The 26,626-nt window shown below is 45.1% G+C and overlaps 2 protein-coding genes across 4 annotated transcripts in view; both read left to right on the top strand.

Annotated features, from left to right (window-relative positions):
- Positions 1–19,206, top strand: part of Rabgef1 (RAB guanine nucleotide exchange factor 1) — a 40,369-nt gene extending 21,163 nt beyond the window's left edge. Inside the window, exons 2-9 of one of the 3 annotated variants that reach the window (XM_070035613.1) lie at positions 2,396–2,578; positions 3,178–3,344; positions 7,680–7,849; positions 10,001–10,082; positions 11,031–11,163; positions 12,248–12,339; positions 14,981–15,237; positions 16,311–19,206. In XM_070035613.1, the coding sequence (XP_069891714.1) occupies positions 2,400–2,578; positions 3,178–3,344; positions 7,680–7,849; positions 10,001–10,082; positions 11,031–11,163; positions 12,248–12,339; positions 14,981–15,237; positions 16,311–16,709 (1,479 nt within the window). In that variant the 5' untranslated portion in view covers positions 2,396–2,399 and the 3' untranslated portion in view covers positions 16,710–19,206. Of the gene's footprint in view, positions 1–2,392; positions 2,579–3,177; positions 3,345–7,679; positions 7,850–10,000; positions 10,083–11,030; positions 11,164–12,247; positions 12,340–14,980; positions 15,238–16,310 lie in introns of all 3 variants that reach the window. The other 2 variants (XM_070035614.1, XM_070035611.1) reach the window with 2 other exon arrangements.
- A 2,372-nt stretch (positions 19,207–21,578) lies between these two features.
- The window catches only part of Tmem248 (transmembrane protein 248), a 37,375-nt gene continuing 32,327 nt past the window's right edge, over positions 21,579–26,626 (top strand). Inside the window, exon 1 of the mRNA XM_070035609.1 lies at positions 21,579–21,693. Within this exon, the coding sequence (XP_069891710.1) occupies positions 21,676–21,693 (18 nt within the window). The 5' untranslated portion in view covers positions 21,579–21,675. The remainder of the gene's footprint in view (positions 21,694–26,626) is intronic.

Genomic DNA, 26,626 nt, shown 5'->3' with positions numbered 1-26,626 from the left:
TCTGAGGACTGCAGATTGAAGCTAGCCCAGGCAGAAGGATCCATGAGACTCTTACTTGTGATTAACCACCAAAAGAAAAAAAGGCAGAAGTGGAGCTGTGGCTCAAGTGATAGTGCACCACCCTTGAATAAAAAAGCTAAGGGATAATACTGAAGTCTTGAGGTTAAGCCCCAGTTTAGGCACAGAAAAAAAAATATATATATATATAATTTTGGAATTTTATTAATCTTACCTGGGATTCATTATTTTCCTCTTGCCTGTTTTTTTTTTCTAGCACCTACATACTTTTGGAAATTGCTCTAAATTTCACTTTTCTCAGCTGATAAAATGAGGATGGCATCTGCTTTGGCTTTTGAATGATTAGATGAAATACCCATCCCAATTTGGGGCACCCATTTTGGGGCACCACCCATCCAATTTGGTGGGTGGTGACAAATAGTAGTCTTTGTTAGTCTCTGAGTTACTGAGGGCCTTGAATTCCATATTAATGATCAAACTATTCTGATACCTTAATTACACTCACTTCTGTGGTAAATGTACTATGTGAAGATGAAGTGTTCACTTTCAGAAACTGAAATGAAGTTGTCTTTTTGAGCCAAAAACATTTTGTACTGGAATATTGAAGAAAGGAAATTGTCCCTCTGGTAGCAACCATGAGGATCCATTCCTTTATTTTTTTATTTTTGTCCGTCATGGGGCTTGAACTTATGGCCTGGTGCTATCCCTGAGTTCTTTTTTTTTTTTGTCCGGTCGTGGGGCCTGAACTATGGGCCTGGGCGCTGTTCCTCAGCTCTTCAGCTGAAGGCTAGCATTCTTCCAGTTGAGCCACAGCGCCACTTCCAGCTTTTTTCTTTTTGCTTATGTGGTGCTGAGGAATTGAACCCAGGGCCTCATGCATGCAAGGCAAGTGCTCTACCACTGAGCCACCTTCCCAGCCTGTCCCTGAGTTCTTTTTTTTTTTTTTTTTTTTTTGGGTCGGGTTGTGGGGCCTGAACTCTGGGCCTGGGCGCTGTCCCTCAGCTCTTCAGCTCAAGGCTAGCACTCTACCACTTGAGCCACAACACCACTTCCGGCTTTTTTCTTTTTGCTTATGTGGTGCTGAGGAATCGAACCCAAGGCCTCAGGCTTGCAAGACAAGCGCTCTACCACTGAGCCACCTTCCCAGCCCCTGTCCCTGAGTTCTTATGATCAAGGCTAGTGCTCTTATCACTTGAGCCACAGCTCTACTTCCCCTACCCCCACTTTGGTAGTTAATCAGATAAGAGTCTTACATACTTTCCTTCCTAGGCTGGCTTAGAACCATGATCCTCAGATCTCAGCCTCTTGAGTAGTTAGGATTACAGGCATGAGCCACCAGTGCCCAGCCAAATGTAATATATATATATATTTTTAAGTAAGGATAAAAGGGCCAGGCACTAGGATTAGCTACTCAGGGGACAAAGCTGAGGACAGAAAGTTGGTGAGTCTCTCATCTCCAGTTAACCAGCAAAAAACCAGAAGTGGAATTGTCACTCAAGTGGTAGAGCACCAATCTTGAGCAAAAAAGCTGAGTAAGAACATAAGACTTTTTTTTTTTTTGGGTCCGGTCGTGGGGCCTAAACTCTGGTCTGGGCGCTGTCCCTCAGCTCTTCAGCTCAAGGCTAGCGCTCTACCACTTGAGCCACAGCGCCACTTCCGGCTTTTTTTTCTTTTTGCTTATGTGGTGCTGAGGAATCGAACCCAGGGCCTCTGGCATGCAAGGCAAGTGCTCTACCACTGAGCCACCTTCCCAGCCCCGAGCATAAGACTCTTGAGTTGAAGGTCCAGTATCAGCATATATATGCACACAAAATTTTATTCATTTATTAAACTGTGTTGTTCATGTACATTTGCCATCTTGGCTGTTTTTTGGTATATGGAAAGTAGTGTTAGCCGCTGCAATACTACCCTGCTTTCTATTGCTAAGAGTTTGCTTTAGACCTCATGTAAGAGGAATCCTGCAGTGAGTGTCTTTTTGTGAGTGGCTTATTCAGTAGCATGTCCTCAAGGTTCACCTTATAACATGAGTTTGGATTTGCCAAGGTTCTGCAGGCTTACCAGGTAAGATGCTGCCTCACTGCATTTCTTCTCATGGACTTTCCTGCCCAGGCTGACTTAGAACTGTGATCCTAAGAGCTCAGTTTCCTGAGCAGCTAGGATTACAGGTGTGAGCCACCAGTGCCCGGCACTTCTGGCTTTTTCTGTTGATATGGTACTGAGGAATGGAACTCAGGGCTTCATGCATGCTAGGCAAGCACTCTACCACTAAGCCACATTCCCAGTACCTATATTTGTTTTTTATGCGTTATATTTTTTGGTTACTATTATGATAGTGAATTCATTTTTAATGCCTTCTTTTGTGTTTCTTGGTTAGCAGGAAGATGAGCCTCAAGTCTGAACGCCGAGGAATACATGTGGATCAGTCAGAGCTCCTCTGCAAGAAAGGATGTGGCTACTACGGCAACCCTGCCTGGCAGGGCTTCTGCTCCAAGTGTTGGAGGGAGGAGTACCACAAAGCCAGGCAGAAGCAGATTCAGGAGGACTGGGAACTGGCAGAACGGTAGGAATAGCCCACCGAGTGTTAACAGTGATATAGCAGGCACACAGTGATATAGCTGGCCTGTCATTGCCACACACTTGCTCCATCTGCTTTGAACCTCCAGTTTAGTCAGCATGATAGTAAAAGAAATGAGTTGGCCTTTCTTCTCAGTCACCATTTAATGAGTTGCTTCCAGCAAATTTTTCATTATGTGTTTGGTTTTCTTTCTGATTCTTTTATGGTTGAGTTGTGTTAGTCTTTGTTCCCTTATTAGGCAGTATGCTCCGAAGTAGAACTGTTTCATTACATGGTAATTATGTATCTCTTTCTCCAGTCCCACTTTGAGCTTTTTAAGGAAAAGGACTAGGCTTTGTTTCAGGTAACCCTAATATAATGACTTCATGACCATGATGGAGAAGGTTCTGTTTGAAGTCTGTGAAAGCATGCACAACAGTTTTCTGTTCTAGCTGACTTATAAGAGACTTCAGACCTACTTAATATATTTAGTGTCTTTTTATAAAATTTTTGGGTCTTCCTCAGTTAATTGAGTGGTAATCTTTAGGTTCAAGGAAAGCTTGGAGAATGTCCAGGTTATTCATAGTCTTCTCTTGAAAATTCAGACTTCAGCGGGAAGAAGAAGAGGCCTTTGCCAGCAGTCAGAGCAGCCAAGGAGCCCAATCTCTCACATTTTCCAAATTTGAAGAAAAGAAAACCAATGAAAAGACCCGCAAGGTTACAACAGTGAAGAAATTCTTCAGTGCTTCCTCCAGGGTTGGATCCAAGAAAGGTCTTTTTTTTTTCTTTTTTTTTCCTTCCTTCCTTCCTTCCTTCCTTCCTTCCTTCCTTCCTTCCTTCCTTCCTTCCTTCCTTCCCTCCCTCCCTCCCTCCCTCCCTCCTTCCTTCCTTCCTTCCTTTCATCCTCGGTTGTGGGGCTTGAATTCTGGGTCTGGGTACTGTCCCTGAGCACTTCAGCTCAAGGCTAGCTCTTGAGCCACAGCACCACTTCCGGTTTCCTGGTAGTTAATTGGGGATGAGAGTCACATGAACTTTCCTGCCCAGGCTGGCTTTGAACCATGATCTTCAGATCTCAGCCTCCTGAGTAGGATTACAGGCATGAGCCACCAGTGTCCAGTAGAAAGGTCATTTTCTACTACCTTTTTTTTTTTTTTTTTGGTCTGTCGTGGGGCTTGAACTCTGGGCTTCAGCCCTGTCCCTGCACTCTTCAGCTCAAGGCGAGTGCTCTACCACTTGAGCCACAGCGCCACTTCTGGTTTTCTAGTGGTTTATTGGAGATAAGAGTCTCATGGACTTTCCTTCCCAGGCTGGCTTTGAACCGCAATCCTCAGATCTCAGCCTCCTGAGTAGCTAGGATTACAGGCATATGAGCCACTGGCGCTTGGCTTTTCTACTACTTTTTTAAGGAGGAGGAAGAGGAATGGGTAGGGGGGAAGAGTGTTTGCATGAGATACAAAATACATCTACAGAGCCTGGGCTCAGCTTTCTGATTTCTGTAAACTACCAGCCTAGATTGGAAACAGAAAGTTTTATGGTCAGACAATATATGAAAGTAATACTCTTCATATGAAACCAGTGTTGGAGGACATTGTGTTTCAAGAAACCTTGTTTCTCGAACTTTACAACTTTGGTGGGGGGGATGGGGCAGGGGGGGCGAATACGAAGGGATGGGAAGGGGAAACAAAGCAGGAGGCTCATTATCTTACCCATGTAATTGTAACCCCTCTGTACAGTATTTTCACAATAAAAAGATATTTAAAAAAACAAAAACAAAAAAACCTTGTTTCCTCTATAAGGAGAAATTTTGTTTATAAAAAAATCTATTCCTGCTGGCACTGATGGCTCCATCTATAATCCTAGCTATTCAGGAGGCTGGGAGCTGAGAATCAAGGATCAAAGCCAGCCTGGGCAGGAAAATTCATGAAACTCTTCTCTCTGATTAATCACCCAAAAAGTCCAAAGTGGAGCTGTGGCTCAAGTGGTAGATCACTACCCTTGAGTGCAAAAGCTTAGGGACAGCACTCAGACCCTGAGTTCAAGCCCCAGGACTGGTTTGTGTATACTTTCTCTCTCTCTCTCTCTCTCTCTCTCTCTCTCTCTCCTCTCTCTTCCCCCCCTCCCCCCCTCCCCTCTCCTTCCCTCTCTCCCTCTCTCCTCTCTCCCCCCTATCCAAATGACTGTTTGCTTTATTTAAGGATCTTTGTTTTCATTTGTTGAATACCTCCAGTTCATAAGCTTATCAAAAGTGGCTGCTTGTAGGCTTGAAAGTCTCAGAGACAGATTTTTTTTTTCCCCTGAGTTTCTGAGGTAGTATTTATCTTAAGGAAATACAGAGAGAACATGATCTTAGTGAGGAAAAAATGTTCCAAGAAAGTGCTCCTGTGTTTGTTTTGCATCACACTGTTGGTGGGCTAGATAACACACCTAAACATTTCAAAAATAAAAAGTCTATCACGGTTTACTTTTTGTTCTTTATCCTTAATTCGGAAGCACCACCACCCTTCTGCCTTATTTATACACTAATTTCTTAGTACCTTTCTGTGCTTTTGGTCTTGTTGACAACTGTATGTATTCATTCTCAGCATCTCTCTGTCGTCCCCTTCCTCCCTAAAACATGGCCTCACTGAATAGCCCAGCCTAGCATGGAACTTTGTATCCAAGGCTATACTTGGAGCTCAGTTTCCTGCCTCAGCCTTCTAGTGCTGGGACTACAGAAAAACAGAAATACAGCACCATGCCCAGCTCACAAACATGTGGTCTTTTGGTTGTTGCTCGGTTGTGGGGCTTGAACTCTGAGCCTGGGCACTGTCCCTGAGCGGTTCAGCTCAAAGCAAGCGCTCTACCACTTGAGCCACAGCACTACTTCCACAAAAATATGGTCTTATCCCAGTTTCTGTAAAAGATATCATTCTACAAAACACATACTCTGCTTTTTTGAGTGCATTTGGCAATTCTTTCCATATTAGTATACACATCAACTTTTTATTGTAAAGTGATGTAATGTACCATTTTATGGGTTAAATTATGGTTTATTTTGTCTCTGAGTGGTGCCCAGTAGTTTTGGTATTTTACTCTCAGAGGCACCGCCAAAATGAGCAGCTGTAATGTGAACGTGTTTGTGTTGTGCACCTGCAGTTATGTCCCCAGAGCATCGCTGAGGAGCAGAAGAAGCACTCAGTTTCAGTAAACTGCCCTCTTTGGCAGTGACCTCATTTTACATCCACTGCAGGGAGTGACAGTGCTTCTTCCTGTCGTTTCAGGATGAGATGAGATTTTTCAGGGGATCTTAACAGGAAAGATACATTGTCATTCATATGTGCAGATTAAAGCTACCCTATGATACGCTACCATTTACAAATTAAATTCCCCTGTGTTCCCTTTCTGTGCACTGTCTTGTCTTCACCTGTTTTTGTACTAAACTATTGGATTTTGTCCTCAGGGAAGTAGCGCTTTGTGACATTGCTTGCATACTTTTTTTCCCCCAGTTTGGTGTCTAACTTTTTATTTTGATACAGGCTTTCAATAGGCAGCCCCAGATTCCTAACACTCCTGCTTTCTCTCCCCTTCCTCACAGGTGGCTTGTGTTATCTCACCTAAAAAGAATATTGTTTTTATTCTCTTAAAACTTTATTGCAACCTTATCACTCATGTGTTTCTGGTATAAAAGCAGGAATTCAGTTCTAAAGTTCAAAAAACAAGATGATAAATTATTCTGGGAATGCATGTAATAGGTTGAATTTAGTCTTTCAAAGCTTCTCTTGCTTACTAGGGTAATCCTGGCACTCAGGAGTCTGAGGCAGGAGGACTGTGAATTCAAGGTCAGCTTGGGCAGCAAGTCTATTTAAAAAAGACTGTCTAAAAAACAGGGGAGCTGGGCACTAGTGGCTCACGCCTGTAATCCTAGCTACGCAGGAGGCTGAGATCTGAAGATCACAATTCAAAGCCAGCCTGGGCAGGAAAGTCCGTGAGACTCTTTTTTTTTTTTCGGTCTGGTCGTGGGGCCTGAACTCTGGGCCTGGGTACTATCCCTCAGCTCTTCAGCTCAAGGCTAGTGCTCTACCACTTGAGCCACAGCGCCACTTCCGGCTTTTTTCTTTTTTTTTGCTTATGTGGTGCTGAGGAATCAAACCCAGGGCTTCAGGCATGCAAGGCAAGTGCTCTACCACTGAGCCACCTTCCCAGCCCAGTCTGTGAGACTCTTATTTCCAATAAACTAGTAGAAAACTGGAAATGGTACTGTAGCTCAAGCGGTAGAGCACTCACCTTGAGCTGAAGAGCACAGGGACAGTGCCCAAGCCCAGAGTTCAAGTCCCACGACCAACAAAAAACAAAACAAAAAAAAAGGGGGGGGGAGATATTTTCTTGTTAGTTATCTTTCCTTTTTGTGAATAAAAGGCAATTGTGGAGTGCTTTAATTGCTCATGGCATTGAATTAGAAAACATAGTTCAGAGACCCAGTGATAGTTTATACCTCCTGAAAGTACTTAACTGTTTTCTAATTACACCCTCATCTCTGTTCAGAAAGATCTCACTTTCCTTTCATAGTGGAAACAGTTCTGTTCCCAGTGGTTAGATAAATCTATTGTTTGCCTATCTGTTCCTTATGTGACTTGGGTGCATTTTTTCACTGAGCAGTGTGACTTACAGACTAAATGTTGGTTAATAATGGTTTCTCAAGTAACACTTTGCTATTGCCATTTTGGCATCTAAAATGGGGTTTGGAAAATTTGCCTATTTTATGAATTGCCTGAAACCTTGTGATTCTAATTGTTGTTGTTGACCAGTTTTATAAACTCAGACAATCTTTGAGAATGCTATTCAAGACAGTGGTGTCACTTCCGTATTAATGACTAAGTATGAAGAGCATGAGATATTTTCATTAAGAAGATATTAACAGGGCAAAATTTATTTGAGTATGATCTTTTAGATGATGTTTTTGTATTTCTATTTGTAAAACACATATTGCTTACTTTAGAAAACTTGAGGAAACATTTAAGCATAAAATGAGTTTAACTTTGACTAAATAAAATGGAAACTATCTTAAGAGGTTTAAAGTGATTCCATGCATAGATCTTCTGTATAATAAAAGTTACTTTAATTTTTCCAGCAGAAATCCAGGAAGCGAAAGCTCCCAGTCCTTCTATAAATCGGCAAACCAGCATTGAAACTGATAGAGTCTCTAAGGAGTTCATAGAATTTCTCAAGACCTTCCACAAGACAGGACAAGAAATCTACAAACAGACCAAGCTGTTTTTGGAAGGAATGTATTGTAAAAGGGTAGGTTGACAGCAGTCTCTTAGGGACATGGGGCTCAGGTTTGAGAGGGGGTCGCAGAGATCCATTATAGAACCATGTCAGTTTGTACCTGAGAAGATCAAGACCCAGAGCTGCTAAGCTGTTTACCTAGGAAAAGTGCTGAGCCAAGTTACAACTTGACTCCTAGGCTAGTTCTTTTCCACTTGAACTCAGCGGTGTATGGAAATTCTGACTTTGAAAAAGCAGCTGGACCTATGTGCTTTAGAAACAGGACCTCCTGGCATGTTACCTTGTGAGTACACGAGCTGCCACTATAGCCTGAATTCCCTGTTAGACCAGTAATAATAGTTTTAGTTTATTTTTATTTTTAATGGTGTTTATTTTGGATTTGGATATTTAGTTTTCTGTTTCCTTTTCAGTTAAAGATAGATTGAATTTAGATGTTAAAAGAGACCTTAGGGGCTGGGAAGGTGGTTCAGTGGTGGAGTGCTTGCCTTGCATGCATGAGGCCCTGGGTTTGATTCCTCAACACCACATAGGCAGAAAAGGCTGGAAGTGGCACTGTGGCTCAAGTGGTAGAGCGCTAGCCTTGAGCTGAAGAGCTGAGGGACAGCGTCTAGGCCCAGAGTTCAGGCCCCATGACTAACAACAACAACAAAAAGAGACCTTAACAGCTATACAGTTTCAGTCCCTTTATTTATACATGAGGAAATTGAGAACTAGCTTAGACAGTGGTCTATCCGAGTTACTATAGCTGGGTTTTTCCACTGAAACAGTGGCTTCCATGCTGGCATCTAACCCAGAATCTTTCTTTTTGTTGGTTGTGGGGCTTGAATTCTGGGCCTGGGCACTGTCCCTCAACTCTTCAGCTCAAGGTATATGCTCTACCACTTGAGCCACAGCGCCACTTCTGGTTTTCTGGTGGTTAATTAGAGATAAGAGTCTCATGGACTTTCCTGCCTGGGCTGGCTTTGAACCTCAATTCTTAGGTCTCAGCCTCCTGAGTAGCTAGGATTACAGGCGTGAGCCACTGGCTCCCAGTTCAGCATAAATATTCTTAGGATGTGGAGTTCAGGGTGGCACTATAGATACTTGAGTCATTTTCCCCGTAACAATGCCCAGCTTCCACTCAAGAGGTGCACCTTTCAACACATTGCAGATTTTTTCTTTATCACCTAAGCACCTTGATTTTACTGTGCTTTTAGGAGGAGGAGGCTCCCCCCCCCCTCGAATAAAGTACAGGGAAGTACTCAGCAGGCCACATGATTTAAATACAATTGATGATAACACAGTACTCACAGTGCTTCTCCACTGTGTAATATACAGATTGCAATTATTTTATTTTTATTTATTTTTTTGGTCAGTTGTGGGTCTTGAACTCTGGGCTTGGGAGCTGTCCCTGCGCTCTTCAGCTCAAGGCCAGCGCTTTACCACTTGAGCCACAGCGCCACTTTGGGTTTTCTAGTAGTTTATTGGAGATAAGAGTCTCATAGACTTTCTTCCCCGGCTGGCTTCGAACCACAATCCTCAGATCTCAGCCTCCTGAGTAGCTAGGATTACAGGCGTGAGCCACCAGTGCCTGGCTTTATTTTAAATTTTGACTTGATCAAAACCATGGGTTATAAATCTGAAAGTAAGGTAGGCTTACTGTGCCATAATTTATAAGTATTACGAAGTATTTTTAAGCCAGATACCAGTGGTTCACACCTGTAAGCCTAGCTCTAATGAAGCAGAAATCTTAAGGATCACAGTTTGAAGTCTAGACAGGGAAGTCTCTGAGACTTTTACCTCTAATTAACCACCAAAAAGACACAATGGTGCTATGGCTCAAGTGGTAGAGGGCTGGCCTTGAGCAAGAAGGCTCAAGGTCAGTGCTCAGGAACCAAGGTGAAGCCTCAGGATCGGTGTGTGTGTGTGTGTGTGTGTGTGTGTGTGTGTGTGTGTGTGTGTGTGTGTGTGTGTGTGTGTGTGTGTGTGTGTGTGTGTGTGTGTGTGTGTGTGTGTGTGTGTGTGTGTGTGTGTACACACTTGCATACTCAGAGGGCTGGCCTTGAGCAAGAAAGCTCAAGGTCAGTGCTCAGGAACCGAGGTGAAGCCTCACTTGCATACTCCTTAAATTGAGAACTGTGCCTCAGGATCAGCTACCAAGTAGCCTCTGTTCTATGGTTTCAGGAATTGAGCATTGAGGAGCAGTCAGAGTGTACGCAGGACTTTTACCAGACTGTGGCTGAACGGATGCAGACTCGTGGAAAAGGTAACACTGCCATCCAGCCCTAGGGCTTCATGTAGTTGTGCAGCTCTCTTTATCTCAGGCCATCCAAGAGCCAGTCCACTGACATCCCCATAGCTGGCCTCAGACAGTGTCTGGAACGATACCTCTTAAGTTCCCATGACAACCAGAGCAGTAAGATGGTTGTTGAGAATTGGCAAGGGGTCAAGATGAAACAGATTAAAACCTTTACATCTATTGAGAAGCTTGGCTGGATGGGTCTCTGTCTTGGGTCATCTTTATGATCATGGAACCTAAGGGGATATGGAAGGAGAACAGTGAGAACTCTGATGGAGCGCTCCTCTAGAGGTGCGCTTCCATTGGTGTCTTCTGCATGCTCCTAGCACATGTGCATCTGAGTAGTTGGCCTTTGTGTGCTTGCCTCAGAGACAGAAGAGGGCATCTGCCAACCTCATCAGTTTTAGGACCCCGGAGTGGCAGGACACTCACCTGCACAGGGCAGAGTAAGATACAAGTGAGATTCTATAAAAGGCAGGCTTACAGTGGAGGCAGGTTTTCTTTTTGTTGTTGTTTTTTGTTTTGTTTTGTTTTGTTTTGTCCATTGTGGGGCTTGAACTTTGGGCCTAGGCACTGTCCCTGAGCTCTTCAGCTCAAGCTGAGGGCTCTACCAGTTGAACCACAGTGCCATTTCTGGTTTTCTGGTGGTTAATTGGAGATCAAAGTCTCACAGATGTTCCTTCCCAGGCTGGCATTGAACCACAGTCCTCAGTTCTCAGCTTCCTGAGTAGCTAGGATTACAGGCATGAGCTACCGGTACCCCTTGTTTTTTTTTTTGTTTTGTTTTTGTTTTTTTTAATGGTATTTTTAAACATTTCTTGACTGTGTTTAATTCTAGTGATGAATATTCACAAAGTACTAGGGAAACATCCTCTTTAAAGTCATTGAGGTTTTGTGTCCATTCGTGTATTTCAGTGCCTCCAGAAAGGGTTGAGAAGATAATGGACCAGATTGAGAAGTACATCATGACACGCCTGTACAAACATGTGTTCTGCCCAGAGACCACTGATGACGAGAAGAAAGACCTTGCCATTCAAAAGAGGATTAGGTCCTTGTTCTGCTTTATCTCTGTTCTTCCCACTAATGGGGGACACATTGTAGGAAAATAAGGCCCTTGAATCTCAACTTTAAATGACAGGGCCTGCTAACTACCTGCCAGCTTAGCATGTGAGCTCTGGTGTCCGGAAGAAAGGCTTGCTCTGGCCTTGCTTGTTTGCCCACTCCAGGCAGCTTGTCGGCGTTTAAAACTTTTCAAGGACCAGAAGGACATGTTCCCTATTTTCTTGGGCTGTATTGTCAGGCAGGAAGCATCTGTGCGTGCTCATCTGTGCAGGCAGTAGGTGTCGCCTCCTCATCCCCACCAGCAGAGCAAGCTAGCTAGGGCTCCGCAGTTCCCAGGCTAAGCATGACAATTGTACTGAGGGAGAGGACATCCTCACTACTTCTGGCTCACTCCTGTCAGATCTGCTGTACTGTCTCCTCAAAACTTCCCCGTTGTCCCTAGCATCCCACTATGACCCACACAGTTCAGCTATAGTTTCCTTTCCTACACATTGTGCCTATTGCATGGGAATCTCAAGTGAGGCCCACACAGGGCGGGCACTCAGTAGTTCTGTGCTTGGAGATGGCACACCAGAAGCAAGATGTTGGGGCTGAGCCCACGCTCGGGGCCAGTAGTAACTACAGGTATTGCCATGAGAGATGGGTTAAGAGCTTTGATGTGAAGGTTAGGTCAGCAGCAAAGCTGGATGGAAGTGAGGTGTGATCAGGAAGGTGCCATACTTGAGGCAGAGGAAAGATTGGTTCATTGGTCACTTGTGTGGGCTACACTGGGCCTTGGTTTAAGAGTAGACAGTAAAAGAACATTAACATGCCGGACTGTGAGGCCAGGGAACATATGGAGAGTTCCTCTGCCTTGATAAATTCCCCTCCCTCCAGGGGCAGGCACTGCCTTTTCCTGCCAGGGTGAGTGCAGAGCAACCTCGTCCAGGGGTCCAGCTCCTGTGTGCTAGGGTGAAGTGCTGGAGCCTGAGACTCCAGAATTCATCAATGATGCCTCATGTTCCCTAATTGAAGGAAACCATGGGATTCTAGACCATAGCACCTTCTTGACTGTTGCTGTCTCTCTGTAGGGCCCTGCACTGGGTTACTCCTCAGATGCTCTGTGTCCCTGTTAATGAAGAAATTCCAGAAGTGTCTGATATGGTGGTGAAGGCAATTACAGGTCAGTCAAATTGAGACCCTTTGTGTTGGGATGTTTCCTCTTTACTATTTTGTTATGATACTAGTCTTTACTTCATTAGTGAGCAAAAAGGCATTAAACTATTTCTTAAAAAAGCCAGGCATCGCCGGGCGCCGGTGGCTCACGCCTGTAATCCTAGCTACTCAGGAGGCTGAGATCTGAGGATCGCGGTTCAAAGCCAGCCCGGGCAGGAGAGACCGTGAGACTCCTATCTCCAATAAACCACCAGAAAACTGGAAGTGGCGCTGTAGCTCAAGTGGTAGAGCGCTCGCCTTGAGCTGAAGAGCTGAGGGACAGCGTCCAGGCCCAGAGTTCAATCCCCACGACCGACAAAAAAAAAAAGCCAGGCATCTATGGGCTTACTCTGGAGGCTAAGATCTGAGAATCATGGTTCAAAGCCAGCGGAGGCAATAAAGTCCAGGAGAATTTTATCTCCAATTGTGGAGATAAATTGTGGCTTAAGTGGTAGTATACCAGTGTAGAGTGAAAAAGCTCAAGGGACATTGCCCAGGCTTGGAGTTTAAGCCCTAGTACTGGGCACCAAAAAAATCCCAAACAACAACAAAAACAAAACAGCTATTAAAGATACATTAGAGTGACTGATGCTGGTAGTTCATGCCTGTAATCCTAGCTACTCAGGAGGTTGAGATCTGAGAATCATGGTTCAAAGCCAGCCTCTGCAAGAAAGTATGTCTCCCCTTTCCCTCTGCACTATTTATATCTTTTTTTTTTTCAATATCTCTTTGTTGGTTGTGGGCTTGAACTGGGGGCCTGGGCGCTGTTCTTGAGCTTCTTTTGCTTAAGGCTAGTAGTCTACCACTTGAGCCACAGTGCTACTTCCAGCTTTTTCTATGTGGTACTGAGTAATTGAACCTAGGGCTTCATGCATGCTAGGCAAGCACTCTACCACTAATCCACCTTCCCAGCCCCTGTCCCTGAGCTCTTTTGCTCAAGTGCTCTGCCACTTTGAGTCACAGCTGTACTTCCCCCCATGTGCTCTACCTCTTAAGCTGAAATTAAAGATGTGCTAGAGTAAAGAAGCAGTAAAAAGACTGGGGAGTTGGTCAGGTGCTGGTGGTGTACGCCTGTATTCCTAGCTACTCAAGAGGCTGAGATCTGAGGATCGCAGTTCAAAGCCATTGAACTCTGTGAAACTCTTTATCTCCAATAAACCACCAGAAAACTGGAAGTGGCACTGTGGCTCAAGTGGTAGAGTGCTAGCCTTGACCTGAAAAGCTGAGGGATATGCCCCAGGCCCAGAGTTCAAGCCCACAACTGACAAAAAATAAAAAAGACTAGGAAGTCTGGTGCCAGTGGCACATGCCTGGAATCCTAGCTACTCAGGAGGCTAAGATCTGAGGTTCATGGTTTGAAACCATCCTGGGCAGATAAGTCCCTGTGAGATTCTTATCTCCAGTTAACCACTCAAAAACTGGCTCAAGTGGTTAGAGTGCTTGTCTTGAGCACAAAGAGGCTCAATGGACAGCACCCATGCCCTGAGTTCAAGCCCCACAACTGGAGAGAGAGAGAGAGAGGTGGGGGAAGGAGGGAGGACAGTGACTTGGAAAGCAGCTTCTTTCTCCTGGAGCTTAGATGGTTTTCCTCTGTGGTTAGAAGATGAGTTTTAGGTCAGGCTTGTTTCAGATCTCCACCTTGCTTATTGGTGTCTGTGTAAGCTGACAAATCATTTAACCTCTCTGGAACTCACTCCCCTTAGCTTCAAAGTAGATAATAGGGTCCATTAAGGATACTCTGTACAGTATCCTGGGTGGCTCCTGACTCAGGCTTACATGAGGTTTTGGGTTTTGTTTTTTACAGTACTGGGGACAAAACTGGTTATTATGTCCTGTGTAAACTTCTCCTTTGGTTTGGTGTCTTAAGTTCATATATTAAGTGCTGGACAGTGGGCTAATGAAGTTTCCTCCATAAACTGCCCTCATAATTATTCTGCTAGGCATGATGGCTCACACTTGTAATCCCAGCTACACAGGAGGATCACACAGTTCAAGGCCATCCCTGGCAAAATCTTAGCAAGACCTTATCTTAACCAATTATGAAGGATGTGGTGGAGACCACCTGTAGTCTCAGCTGTGTGGGAGGCATTGGAAGTTGGTCCTGGGCAAAAAGCAATATCCTAGAAAAGCAATATCCTAGAAAAGCAACTAAAGCAAAAAGGGTTGGGAATGTGGCTTGTTGTAGAACACCTGCTGGCAAGTGTGAGTCTCTCTGTTCAAACACACGTACTGAAAAAAAAATTTTTTTAATAGGAATACTGGTGGTTCACACCTATAATCCTAGCTGAGATCACAATTCAAAGCCTGCCTGGGCATACAAATCTTTGAGACTCTATCTCCAATTAACCAGCAGAAATTCAGAAGTGGAGGCCTGACTCAAGTGGTAGCAAATGTAAATTCTTGAGTTCAAGCCCCAGTACTAGCACACACACACCACACACACACACACACACACACACCACACACACACACACACACACACACACACACACACACACACACACAGGAAAGGAAAGAAAAGAAAAGGAAAAGAAAGGAAAAAAGTAAATTATTCTGTTGCTGCATGTATGACTTCTCTCATGGCTAGCACTGGCTCTTGCATTTTGTAGATATCATTGAAATGGACTCGAAGCGGGTACCTCGAGATAAGCTGGCCTGTATCACCAGGTGTAGCAAGCACATATTCAACGCCATCAAGATCACTAAGAATGAGCCGGCATCGGCCGATGACTTCCTGCCCACCCTCATCTACATTGTGCTGAAGGGTAACCCGCCGCGCCTGCAGTCCAACATCCAGTACATCACGAGATTCTGCAATCCCAGCCGCCTGATGACTGGCGAGGATGGCTACTATTTCACCAACCTGGTGAGCATGGGCCGAGGATTGGGACAGGCCTGTGACAAGTGAGAGCTCCAGGCTGGGGCAGCTGTGGCCAGGCTAGGCCAACACCCTTCCTCCAGTATAGGGGCCGTGTCACCCCCACTGTGGGCTTCCTCACTGCAGATGCCTCACCTTGAGCTTTGATGGGACTTAAAGACATAGTTCACTCTGCTTTTATTGAGCCCTGCGCTCTTACTTTGCTGTGGCCTGTTGTCTACAGTGTCCAAAGTTCCACTTCCTCTGTGTCACCTTCCGTGAATTGTTCTTTGGTGTTCTCTCTGCACTGTCTCGCCTGGTCACAGGTCTGTGACACCATCCTTGAAGGAAGGAGTTTCATTCAAAACTTCACCACTTCACCAGTGTTCCTGTCACATTTTCTATGCACACCTGCCTGCCCTTGTAGAAAAGCTGAGTCAGCAAAGGGAAGTATACGTGGACATCCATTTAATAGGGCGCTTCCTAGCACTCTGTGCTCATGGGCTGCACGTCACTTCCACCTACATACAGCCCCTGCTACTTGTGCTGGGTTGCACCAGGGTTGCTGTGCCCATCAGAGTGCTGAAGGGAGTCACTTTATGGGGTCTAGCGAGGTATACCTCCTGTATGGCCCTGGAGCTCCTCAAAATATAAACAAACCTGGCCATGACTTGCTGTTTTGCTTTTTTCCAGTCCTGGGGCTTGAACTCTGAGCCTGGGCACTGTCTTTAAGCTTTATTGTTCTCTAACCCTTGAGACCCAGCTCTTCTGACTTTTTGATAGCTAATTAGAAGGAGATAAGAATCTCACAGATTTTTCTGCTGGAGCTGGCTTCAAACCATGAGCCTTAGATCTCAGCCTCCCGAGTAGTTAGGATTATAGGCATGAAGCACCAACCCTCGGTTGACTTGGCAGTTGGGTGACGTTGAAGTGTTTATGTGCAACTTTTTCTAATTTGACCATAATTCCTTTTCTTCTCTTGGCAATGCTGTGCTGTAGCAGATTTGGTGGTATGTGACGTTGAAGTGTTTATGTGTAACCTTTTCTGATTTGACTGCAATCTCTTTCTCTTCTTTTGGCAGTGTTGTGCTGTGGCTTTCATTGAGAAGTTAGACGCCCGGTCACTGAATCTAAGTCAGGAGGACTTTGACCGATACATGTGTGGCCAGAGTTCACCCCGGAAACAGGAGGCCGAGAGCTGGTCTTCTGACTCTTGCTGGGGTGTGGAGCAGATGTACAAGAACTTGGACCTCCTGTCTCAGTTGAATGAGCGTCAGGAAAGGCTCATGAGTGAGGCCAAGAAGCTGGAAAAAGACTTAATAGATTGGACGGATGGGATTGCAAAAGAGGTACAAGACATTGTGGAGAAATACCCACTTGAAATTAAGCCTCCGAGTCAGCCCTTAGCAGCCATTGACTCTGAAAATGTGGAGAATGACAAACTACCTCCACCCCTGCAACCTCAAGTGTATGCAGGTTGAGGGACTTCGTGGATGGTACTTCTGGACCTGAGTGTTGGGGTCTCTGCACAGGTTACCAGGTGGATCCAGAATAGAGCTTTCTCACTTAGGTGTCAGGGCATTTTCAAGGTACAGTTGTGGGGATCATTTGTTTTTCTTTCTGCAGGGGAGGTATAGTAAATAATAAATCGCTATTTATTTGAGTCACTGAAATGCACTCCTTTTTAGGCTTCTATGAGGGTTTTGTCAATGTGCTGCTGTGATAGCCTTGACTGGGCTTTGGCTCTGGGTGGAACACTGCTGTTAAAGGCAAGGAGAAATCATTGCTCTACTAAGGATATGTGAAAGGCACTTGATGTTACCACCCTCCCACAGTTTGAAATAATTTTCTAATTGTAAAGACAGAAGATTTATCAATAAGTAAATATGTAAAATTATAAATATGCTTAAAAAAAGAAAACCACTCATTGGTGTCATGTGTACGTTCTCTGTGTTAATTATTTTTTCAGTTTGATGTATACTGAGTATTTGCCTTCAGCATTAATTCATGTCATTGGTCCACGGAAATGAATCAAAAAGTATTTAGACATACTCCCTCCTAAAACATGGACTTTGTCTTTAACCTTAACTTTGAGATACTGTGTAGTCAGAGGTTAAAAATTCAGAATAATAATTTTAGGTCACATAGAGTTACTGTTCATCTCAGCCAAGGGAGGATTTGAATCATGCTTCTGACATCTTTTCCCCTGTTCATTCACTATTCTTTTTTGGTAATTTTGGGTTTTCAAAGCAGAGTCTTGCTATGTAGCCCTGTCTGACCTTGGAGTTGTGGTCCTCCTGCCTCAGCCTCACGCGTTCTGGGGTTGCAGTAGGCATGTGGCACCCAGCCTTGGCTCATTTTTTCTTTTTGCTGGTCGTGGGGCCTGAACTTTGAGCCTGGGTGCCATCCATCAGCTCTTCAGCTCAAGGTTAGCACTCTACCAGTTGAGCCACAGCGCCACTTCCAGCTTTTTCTGCTTATATGGTGCTGAGGAATTGAACCCAGGGCCTCATGCATGCAAGGCAAGCACTCTACCACTGAGCCACCTTCCTAGCCCTGGCTCATTCTTTGTGGAGTTGTTTGATGTAAGGAGAAGACCCGTGGCCAGGGAGCGTGGGCTGTAGGGTGCCTTGCAGTCTCTGTACTATTCTTGTGACTTCATAGCCAGCCAGTCACGTGACAGGTGTGTACCCCTCTTTCAGAATTGTCCAGCCTCAGTACCTAATGCCATTGTGGCCTGAGGATTTGTGTTGTGGGGGGAATGTACTGTGCATTATAGGTTGTTTACCTCCCCCCCCCATGGTTGTAAACACCCCCTGGAGCAGTCCTGCCTCAGTTAAGAACCACCTTGTAAACAAGTTAGTTTTCCTCCAAGTGGTTAATGCCAGCTAACCAAAGACCACTGCATTAAATGCAGACTCTAATGTTAAGTATTGTAGTCTGGATGCTACCTGCAGTGTGGAAACTTTTTCTCTTTGCATTACTGGGGCTTGAACTCAGATACTTGTGTGTGCTAGGCAGGCATTCTACCATTGGAGCCATACTCCAGCCCTTTTTGCTTTAGATACTCTTTGAGTCTCATGCTAGTTTCTGGGAGCTTGTCTGGACTGCCAGTCTCCTACATATGTCTCCTATAAGCTGGAATTACAGACATGAGCCACTATGCCCAGCTTGTCTATTTAGATGGGGAGCACAATAACTTTTCGCCTATACTGATCTCAAGCCTCAGTCCTGATTTCTGAGTAGCTAGGACTTCCCTGTTGCCAGTGGAACTTTTCATACCCTGGTTCCAGTCTGACCTCTACAGCTTGTCAGTAGTGTCCCTGTGAAATTTCTCTGATGCACCATTTTGAACAGTGTGGGTTGCAAGCAGCTAAGCAAGGGTCTGTTGGTTTCCCAATGCCTACCCAAGAGTAAACCATAAACTCAGAAACCAGGGCAAGTATATAAATAGTTTTGTCCTTTATTTAATGTATATTACCAAATCTGTCAGTTTGCCACACCTGCTGTCACCCAGCACTTTGACATGAAGTGATGGAGTCCACCTGTCCCCACACTCTGGGGGAAGCTACCCTGAGATGTCAGTGGGAATCCTCGTAGATAAGCTCAGCAACTTTCCTCCTCTCATTTTCCCGGTACTTCCTAGGTGCTAATTCATGCTTCTACAGGCTTAATTCTCTAGAAAACATAGTTCTTTTTGTTGTCCATTATGTTAACTCGGATATGCGTATCAGCCTACAAGAGTGTTTTGTGTGGATCTCCAGGTTGTTGAGTGGAGGTTTTGTGGATGTCTTGGTCAAGTTCTTGAGATAATGGCTCTTGTCTTGTGTAGGGGGCTTGCTGTACATGAGCATCCAGATGATGATCACATTTCTGTTTTTCTCAAGAAAATGTGCTATTTCATGCACAAAATGTGACTTGGGTAAACCTTTCAGAAATAACTGCGTATCAATAAAGCTTTGTGAGCCCTCCTTCTTACAGATTGGTGTAGAGCTCTTTATTAGAATATATATGATTGTTAATATTTTCATGAGTTTTTGTTTTTATTTCATTTGAGACAGAATGTCACTGCATAACCTAGTCTAGTGTAGAATTGCCTCCCAAAGGCTGGGATTACAGGTATGGCACTTGGGGCCAGCTTTAGAGGTTCCCCCCCCCCTTTTTTTTTTTTTTTTTTTGGTCCGGTCATGGGGCCTGAACTCTGGGCCTGGGCGCTGTCCCTCAGCTCTTCAGCTCAAGGCTAGCGCTCTACCACTTGAGCCACAGCGCCACTTCTGGCTTTTTTTTTTCTTTTTGTTTATGTGGTGCTGAGGAATCGAACCCAGGGCCTCAGGCATACAAGGCGAGCGCTCTACCACTGAGCCACCTTCCCAGCCCCTAGAGGTTCCCCTTTTTAAGCTGTAATCATCTTCATTGTCTGTAAAAATGACTGAGAATAGAACAAGGGAATTTGCTGTTACCACAATTAACATTGTGGAAATTCTATATAAGCTACTACTTAGTCTTCAGATACAGAAAAAATGGGTAGGAGCCAAGCTCATTGTGATAGAGCCCTGGGAGCTATCCAACAAGGAGACTTCCTTGATAAAAGAGCACCAATATTAGCCAGGTATCGGTGGCCTGTAATCCTAGCTACTCAGGAGACTGAGATCTGAGGATCAAGGTTCAAAGCCAGCTGGGCAGTGAGACTCTTCAATAAACCAATAGAAAACTGGAAGTGGCACTGTGGCTCAAGCGAAAGAGCACTCACCTTGAGCTGAAGAGCACAGGAACAGCACCCAAGCCCAGAGTTCAAGCCCCAGGCCCCACGACGACAACTACCACTACCAAAAGAAAAAAGTACCAATATTTCCCCATTCTGGGCTTTTACCCATCTGTAAATATCATCATAAGGAAAGACATCAGCTTTTTTTTTTTTTTTTTTTTTTTGGTCAGTCGTGGGGCCTGAACTCTGGGCCTGGGTGCTGTCTTTCAGCTCTTCAGCTAAAGGCTAGTGCTTTACCACTTGAGCCACAGTGCCACTTCTGGCTTTTTTTCTGCTTATGTGGTACTGAGGAATCAAACCCAGGGCAAGGCAAGCACTCTACCACTGATCCACCTTCCCAGCCCCATCATCTTTTTAAAAAAAAAACATTTTTTATTATTGTAAGTAGTTGTACAAAGAAGTTCCCATTCTACAAAACAGTATATGAATACAAGGTGTCTGACAACATTGACACCCATTGCTCCTAACCCATCACTTCTCTTACTTTTTAAATTGAGATTAGGTGATTATATAAATTTCACATATTTCAGAGTATTGTATAATAGTGATACTTAGTTAAAGTCACAAACACATTTTAACCTTCACAAGGCAAATTGTCTTTATTATGGTCCATAAAGTTTGTGAATTCTATTAGCTTTGACAATACAGGTATTTCTTCCACATCAGGTGATGTTTACATTTCTTTTTGCTTAGTGTAAACGGTTCCCTTTTTGCCTCTCATTCCTCCCTTCCCATTGCAAAAGACACCAGCTTTAAAAGAGCATGTTAGCTGGGTGCCTGTGGCTCACACCTATAGTCCTAGCTACTCAGGAGGCTGAGACCGAAGGATCACAGTTTGAAGCCAGTGCAGGCAGCAAAGGGCATGAGAGTTATCTCCAGTTGACCGCCAAAAAACCAGAAGTGGTACTGTGGCTCAAAGTGGTAACTAACTTAGAGCAAAAAAGCTCAGGCATGAGCCGGGCGCTGGTGGCTCACGCCTGTAATCCTAGCTACTCAGGAGGCTGAGATCTGAGGATCGCGGTTCAAAGCCAGCCCGGGCAGGAGAGACCTTGAGACTCCTATCTCCAATAAACCAGAAAACCGGAAGTGGCACTGTAGCTCAAGTGGTAGAGCGCTCGCCTTGAGCTGAAGAGATGAGGGACAGCGCCCAGGCCCAGAGTTCAAGCCCCACGACCGACAAAAGAAAAAAAAAAAAGCTCAAGCACAGTTCTTGGGCCCTGAGTTCAAGCCCCACCACAGACCTCCCCCCCCCCCCAAAAAAAGGATCTGGTGAAACCCAGCAATGTTTGAGGGAAAGAGATTTTGTGTCACAACAACCCAAATCTAGTAATCCAACTAGACTGGATAGCTAAGACTAGTTGTCAAAACTGTCCTACAGCAAGAACGACAGAATGGACCAGGAGTCTAGAACAAAGGGAAACACCACGCTCAACAGTTTGTTGTTTTAAAGGGCTCACTGCCCTGGTCAGGGTTTCCCAGGCAACCCCCCTTGGGTTGCCAAGACAGAATGCCACCTGTAGAGGCAGCGCAAGCTTCAGGGCGGCTGGAGGCCTGACCTCTCTAAACCACAGGGCTGTGTATTGTTTCCCATACAGGCCTCCATTCCTTCCAGATGGTTCACTGCTTACTCCCTTAATAACCAGTCAACGAAGTGGAAAGACATATAGCTTCTTGGATTTGGGATGACAGCCACAGGCACGGTAAGCATTCTTAAATAAGGAAACCCTTAGGCACTGCTATTGGGGGCAGGGATCAAGCTGAAAGTGTGTTGGCACTACTGGGGTGGGGTAGGGAGCAGGGATTCTGGTCATGTCTCCAGACAGACCCATGAGTGGAGGTGACTACTGTTTAAGTATGCCAGTGTGTTGTCACTTGGTAAATGGTAGAACATCATTCTGAAATCCTTGTGTCTAGATGAACCACTCAGTGCAGACTGGACTTTGCTGTCATTTGCTGAAAGTACTTTCCTTTAAAACCATGTTAATCCTACATCCTAAACCAGCAAAGCTGGGCAGGGTTGTACCTGCTATAATTCTAGTCCTGACGAGGCTGAGGCAGGAATCAGTTGTTTTGGGCTACATAATGAGACCTTGTTTCAAAAAATAGAAAGCCCAGTATCGGTGGCTGGTCCTGGCCATCCTTGCTACTTGGGAGGCTGAGGTTAGGAAGACCAGGCCAGGCTGTGCAGAAAAATCCATGAGATTGCACTTCAGTGGAGGGAAGCCAGATGCTATGGTTTGCATCGGTGGTCCCAGGAGGACAGAAAGCCTAAAGTAGGCAGATTGAGTAGGAAGTTAGATCCTATCCTAATAACAATGAGCAAAAACAAGGCTGGAGGTGTGGCTCAATGGTAGAGTGCCAATCCAGCAGCTTGAAGCCCTGGATTCAAACCCCAGTATCAATAATACACACGCACTTACACTTGCATACACTTTGAGGTCAGAAAAACACACACATTGGAGAGTGGGGAGATAAGCAAACGCACAGGTCCTGGTGATCATTTATGATGCGGCAGAGGAAGAGTTGCTAGCCCAGAACTCGGGTGACCTAGAAACAGAGGAAGTGATAAGCACTAAGCACCTATTTAACTACTGAACGCAAAAATTACAACTGACAGTGGTTCGGCCCTCTGTCCCAGGTGCTGAGCTGAGCAAGCAGTTTGCATGTGTTATTCCTCTGATATTTGGAACAAACCCTGTATAATGAGAATGACAGCAGGTAGCTATTACCAATGCTTCATCTACACTTGGCATTAGGCAAACAACAACATATTTCATGCTTGCAAGAACCCTTTAACTCCGTAAAATCTCATCAATCTGGGAAGAGAGTAATAAAAGTGTAGACAATAGGATTTTAGGATTTTATATTAGGTTGTTTATTGGAGAAGAGGAAGAGGGAGAGCACTTTTTTTGGGGGGGGGTAAGTTGTGGGGCTTAAACTCTAGGTCTGGATGCTGTCCCTGAGCTCTTCAGCTCAAGGAGAGTGCTCTACCACTTGAGCCATAGTGTCACTTTTGGTTTTCTGGTGGTTCATTGGAGATAAGAGTCTCATATCCTTTCCTGCCCAGGCTGGCTTTGAACCACGATCCTCAGATCTTAGCCTCCTTAGTAGCTAAGATTACAGGTGTGAACCACCAGCGTCCAGCAAAGGTATAGCCCAGGCTGGTTGGAACTCATCATACTCCTGCTTCATCCACATACTGGTGTGTGCTACCACAGCCAATGAGAGCACTCTTTAAGTGTAACCTTAGGTCCTCTACTACTGGAGATTAGGATTATACTATTTATTTTATTTTTTTGGGGGGGTCCGGTCGTGGGGCCTGAACTCTGGGCCTGGGCATTGTCCCTCAGCTCTTCAGCTCAAGGCTAGCACTTTACCACTTGAGCCACAGCGCCACTTCCAGCTTTTTTCTTTTTGCTTATGTGGTGCTGAGGAATCGAACCCAGGGCCTCATGCATGCAAGGCAAGCGCTTTATCACTGAGCCACTTTCCCAGCCCTATACCATTTATTTTTATGACATTTAAAAAATATGCAGAGCTTTCTTTGAATTTGACCACTTCCATGTTAAGTTCAGTTGTTTTTTTTTTTTTTTTTTTTTTTTTGTCAGTCGTGGGGCTTGAACTCTGGGCCTGGGCGCTGTCCCTCAGCTCTTACAACTCAAGGCGAGCGCTCTACCACTTGAGCTACAGCGCCACTTCAAGTTCAGTTGTTTTTATTTTGTGTGTGTGTGTGTGTGTGTGTGTGTGTGTGTTTGCCAGTCTAGGGGCTTGAACTCAGGGCCTGGCCACTGTCCCTGAGCCTCTCTGTACTCAAGGCTAATACTTTACCACTTGAGCCACAGCACCACCTCTGGCTTTTTCTGTGTATGTGGTACTGAGGAATCGAACCCAGTGCTTCATGCATGCTAGGCAAGCACTCTACCACTAAGCCACATTCCTAGCCCATGTGTGTGTGTTTTTTATGTCACTACTGGGGCTTGAACTTGGGGGTCTTGTACTCTCACTTGCCCCCCCCCCCCTTTTGTCGGTCATGGGGCTTGATCTCTGGGCCTGGGCATTGTCCCAAAGCTCTTCAGTTCAAGTCAAGTGCTCTACCACTTGAGCCACAGCACCACTTCCAGTTTTCTGGTGGTTCATTGGAGGTAAGAGTCTCATGGACTTTGCTGCCGGGGCTGTCTTTGAACCGTGTCCCTCAGATCTCAGCCTCCTGAGTAGCTGGGATTGCAGGCTCCCACCTTCACTTGGCCTTTTCTGCTCAAGACTGGCACTCTACCACTTGGTCCATACCTTTAGTATGGCTTTTTACTGGCTAATTTAAAAATAAAAGTCTTGGATTTGTCTGCCTGGACTGGCTTTGAACGCTGAAAGTAGCTGCAATCACTGGTATGAGCCATCCATTAGGTTTAGATTATTGATGTTTGTGACAGGAATGCAGATGTCAGGGCAACATGTCAGTAGACTTGGTGATCATTTATTATTGAAAATGTTTTGTGCTGGTATTGAATCCAGGGTATCATATGTGCTAAATAAATACTTGCTCTACCACTAAGCAAGCTATCTCCCTCCAGTCTGCCATAGCAGGTTTTTTTTTTTTTTGTCAGTTGTGGGGTTTGAACTCTGGGCTTCCGGGCTGTCCCTGTGTTCTTCAGCTCAAGGAGAACACTCTACCATTTGAGCTTAGAGCACCACATCCGGTTTTTCTAGTGGTTAATTATAGATAAGAGTCTCACAGAAGCGCCACTTCCGGCTTTTTTTTTCTGCTTATGTGGTGCTGAGGAATCGAACCCAGGGCCTTGAGCATGCAAGGCAAGTGCTCTACCTCTGAGCCACCTTCCCAGCCCCTCGGGCTGGCTTTGAACCATGATCCTCAGATCTCAGCCTTCTGAGTAGCTAGGATTATAGCGTAAGCCACTGGCACCTGGCTAGCAATCATTTTTTTTTTTTTTTTTTTGCTAGTTGTGGGGCCTGAACTCTGGGCCTGGGCGCTGTCCCTCAGCTCTTCAGCTCAAGGCTAGCACTCTACCACTTGAGCTATAGCGCCACTTCCAGCTTTTTCTGCTTATGTGGTGCTGAGGAATCGAACCCAGGGCCTCATGCATGCAAGGCAAGCACTCTACCACTGAGCCACCTTCCCAGCCCATAGCAATCAATTTTAAATGCATAAATCTGTCCAAATAGTGGAAGATAGCTAAGAATTATGAATTTTGTCTGTTAGCTTCCCATTGCTGTTGCAAAATACTTGAGAAAAACAACTTAAAGGAGATTTGCTGCAGATCAGGGTGTCACAGTAAAGAATGTAACAGAACAACCCATCCAATACATTTATCTTCAATAAGGGAATAAAATGTCAATAGGGTGTGTCTTTGATATTACATATCTTCTATGCAAAGAGTATTCTGTGAGGCTGTTCCTCTGCCACATTCTCTGGAACACTGAGATCAAGCCCCAGGACTGGCAAATAAAAAAACAAAATAAAATAAATATTTTGTGTATTTGGGCTCTTGTTCAAGTACCTGGACACTGTCCCTGAGCTGCTTTGCTCAAGGGTAGCTCTTTACCACTTTAGCCACATTTTTTGGGGGGGGCGGGGGGTCAGCCACGGGGCTTGAACTCTGGGCTTGGGCGCTGTCCCTGTGCTCTTCAGCTCAAGGCAAGAGCTCTACGGCTTGAGCCACAGCGCCACTTCCGATTTTCTAGTGGTTTATTGGAGATAAGAGTCTCACAGACTTTCCTGCCCAGGCTGGCTTTGAACCTCGATCCTCAAATCTCAGTCAGCCTCCTGAGTAGCTAGGATGACAGGCGTGAGCCGCCGGCGCCCGGCTTGAATCACATTTTAACTTCCACCTTTTTTAGTAGTTAACTGGAGATGAGTCTCACAAACTTTTTTTTTTTTTTTTTTGGTCCAATCATGGGGCCTGAACTCTGGGCCTGGGCGCTGTCCCTCAGCTCTTTAGTTCAAGGCTAGTGCTCTACCACTTGAGCCACAGCGCCACTTCTGGCTTTTTTCTTTTTTGCTTATGTGGTGCTGAGGAATCAAACCCAGGGCCTCAGGCATGCAAGGCAAGCGCTCTCCCACTGAGCCACCTTCCCAGCCCGAGTCTCACAAACTTTTTTGCTTGGTCTGTCTTTGAGCCGTGATCTTCAGATCTCAGCCTCCTGAGTACCTAGAATTACAGGCCTGGGAAGAGTAATATTTTCTCGAGATGATATGCTTGTCTTTAAGTGTACTTTGATAATGTCAAATTATTTTACTAAATGACTGTAGGAATTGCAACTCATTTTTTGGTACTGGCTCTGGGGGCTTGAATTCAGGACCAGTGTTCCTACTAAGCCTTTTGCTCAAGGCTGGAGCTCTAACCACTAGAAACACATCTCCAAGTTTTGACTTTTTTCTCCCGTAAGTGGACATAAGAGCCCTTCCCATTCGTGTATTTGGGCTGGCTTCGAACCTGGATCGAGACTCAGCCTCCTATTGAATAGCTGGGATTGTACGTGTGCACCACTTCACCCATTTGATACTTTAGTTTTAGTTAGTTTTTTTTTTTTTTTTTGCAGTGGTGGAGGTCAAATTCCGGGTCTCACACTGGTAGGCAAAGTGCGAAACTATGCTAGTATCAGCCGTGGCCAACACAC

This window comes from Dipodomys merriami, unplaced genomic scaffold (assembly GCF_024711535.1).
Source record: "Dipodomys merriami isolate MVZ:Mamm:240054 unplaced genomic scaffold, mDipMer1.0.p SCAF_26, whole genome shotgun sequence".
NCBI lineage: Eukaryota > Metazoa > Chordata > Mammalia > Rodentia > Heteromyidae > Dipodomys > Dipodomys merriami.
The sequence above is the reverse complement of the archived record's forward strand: the minus strand, read 5'-3'. Positions and strand labels throughout refer to the sequence as shown.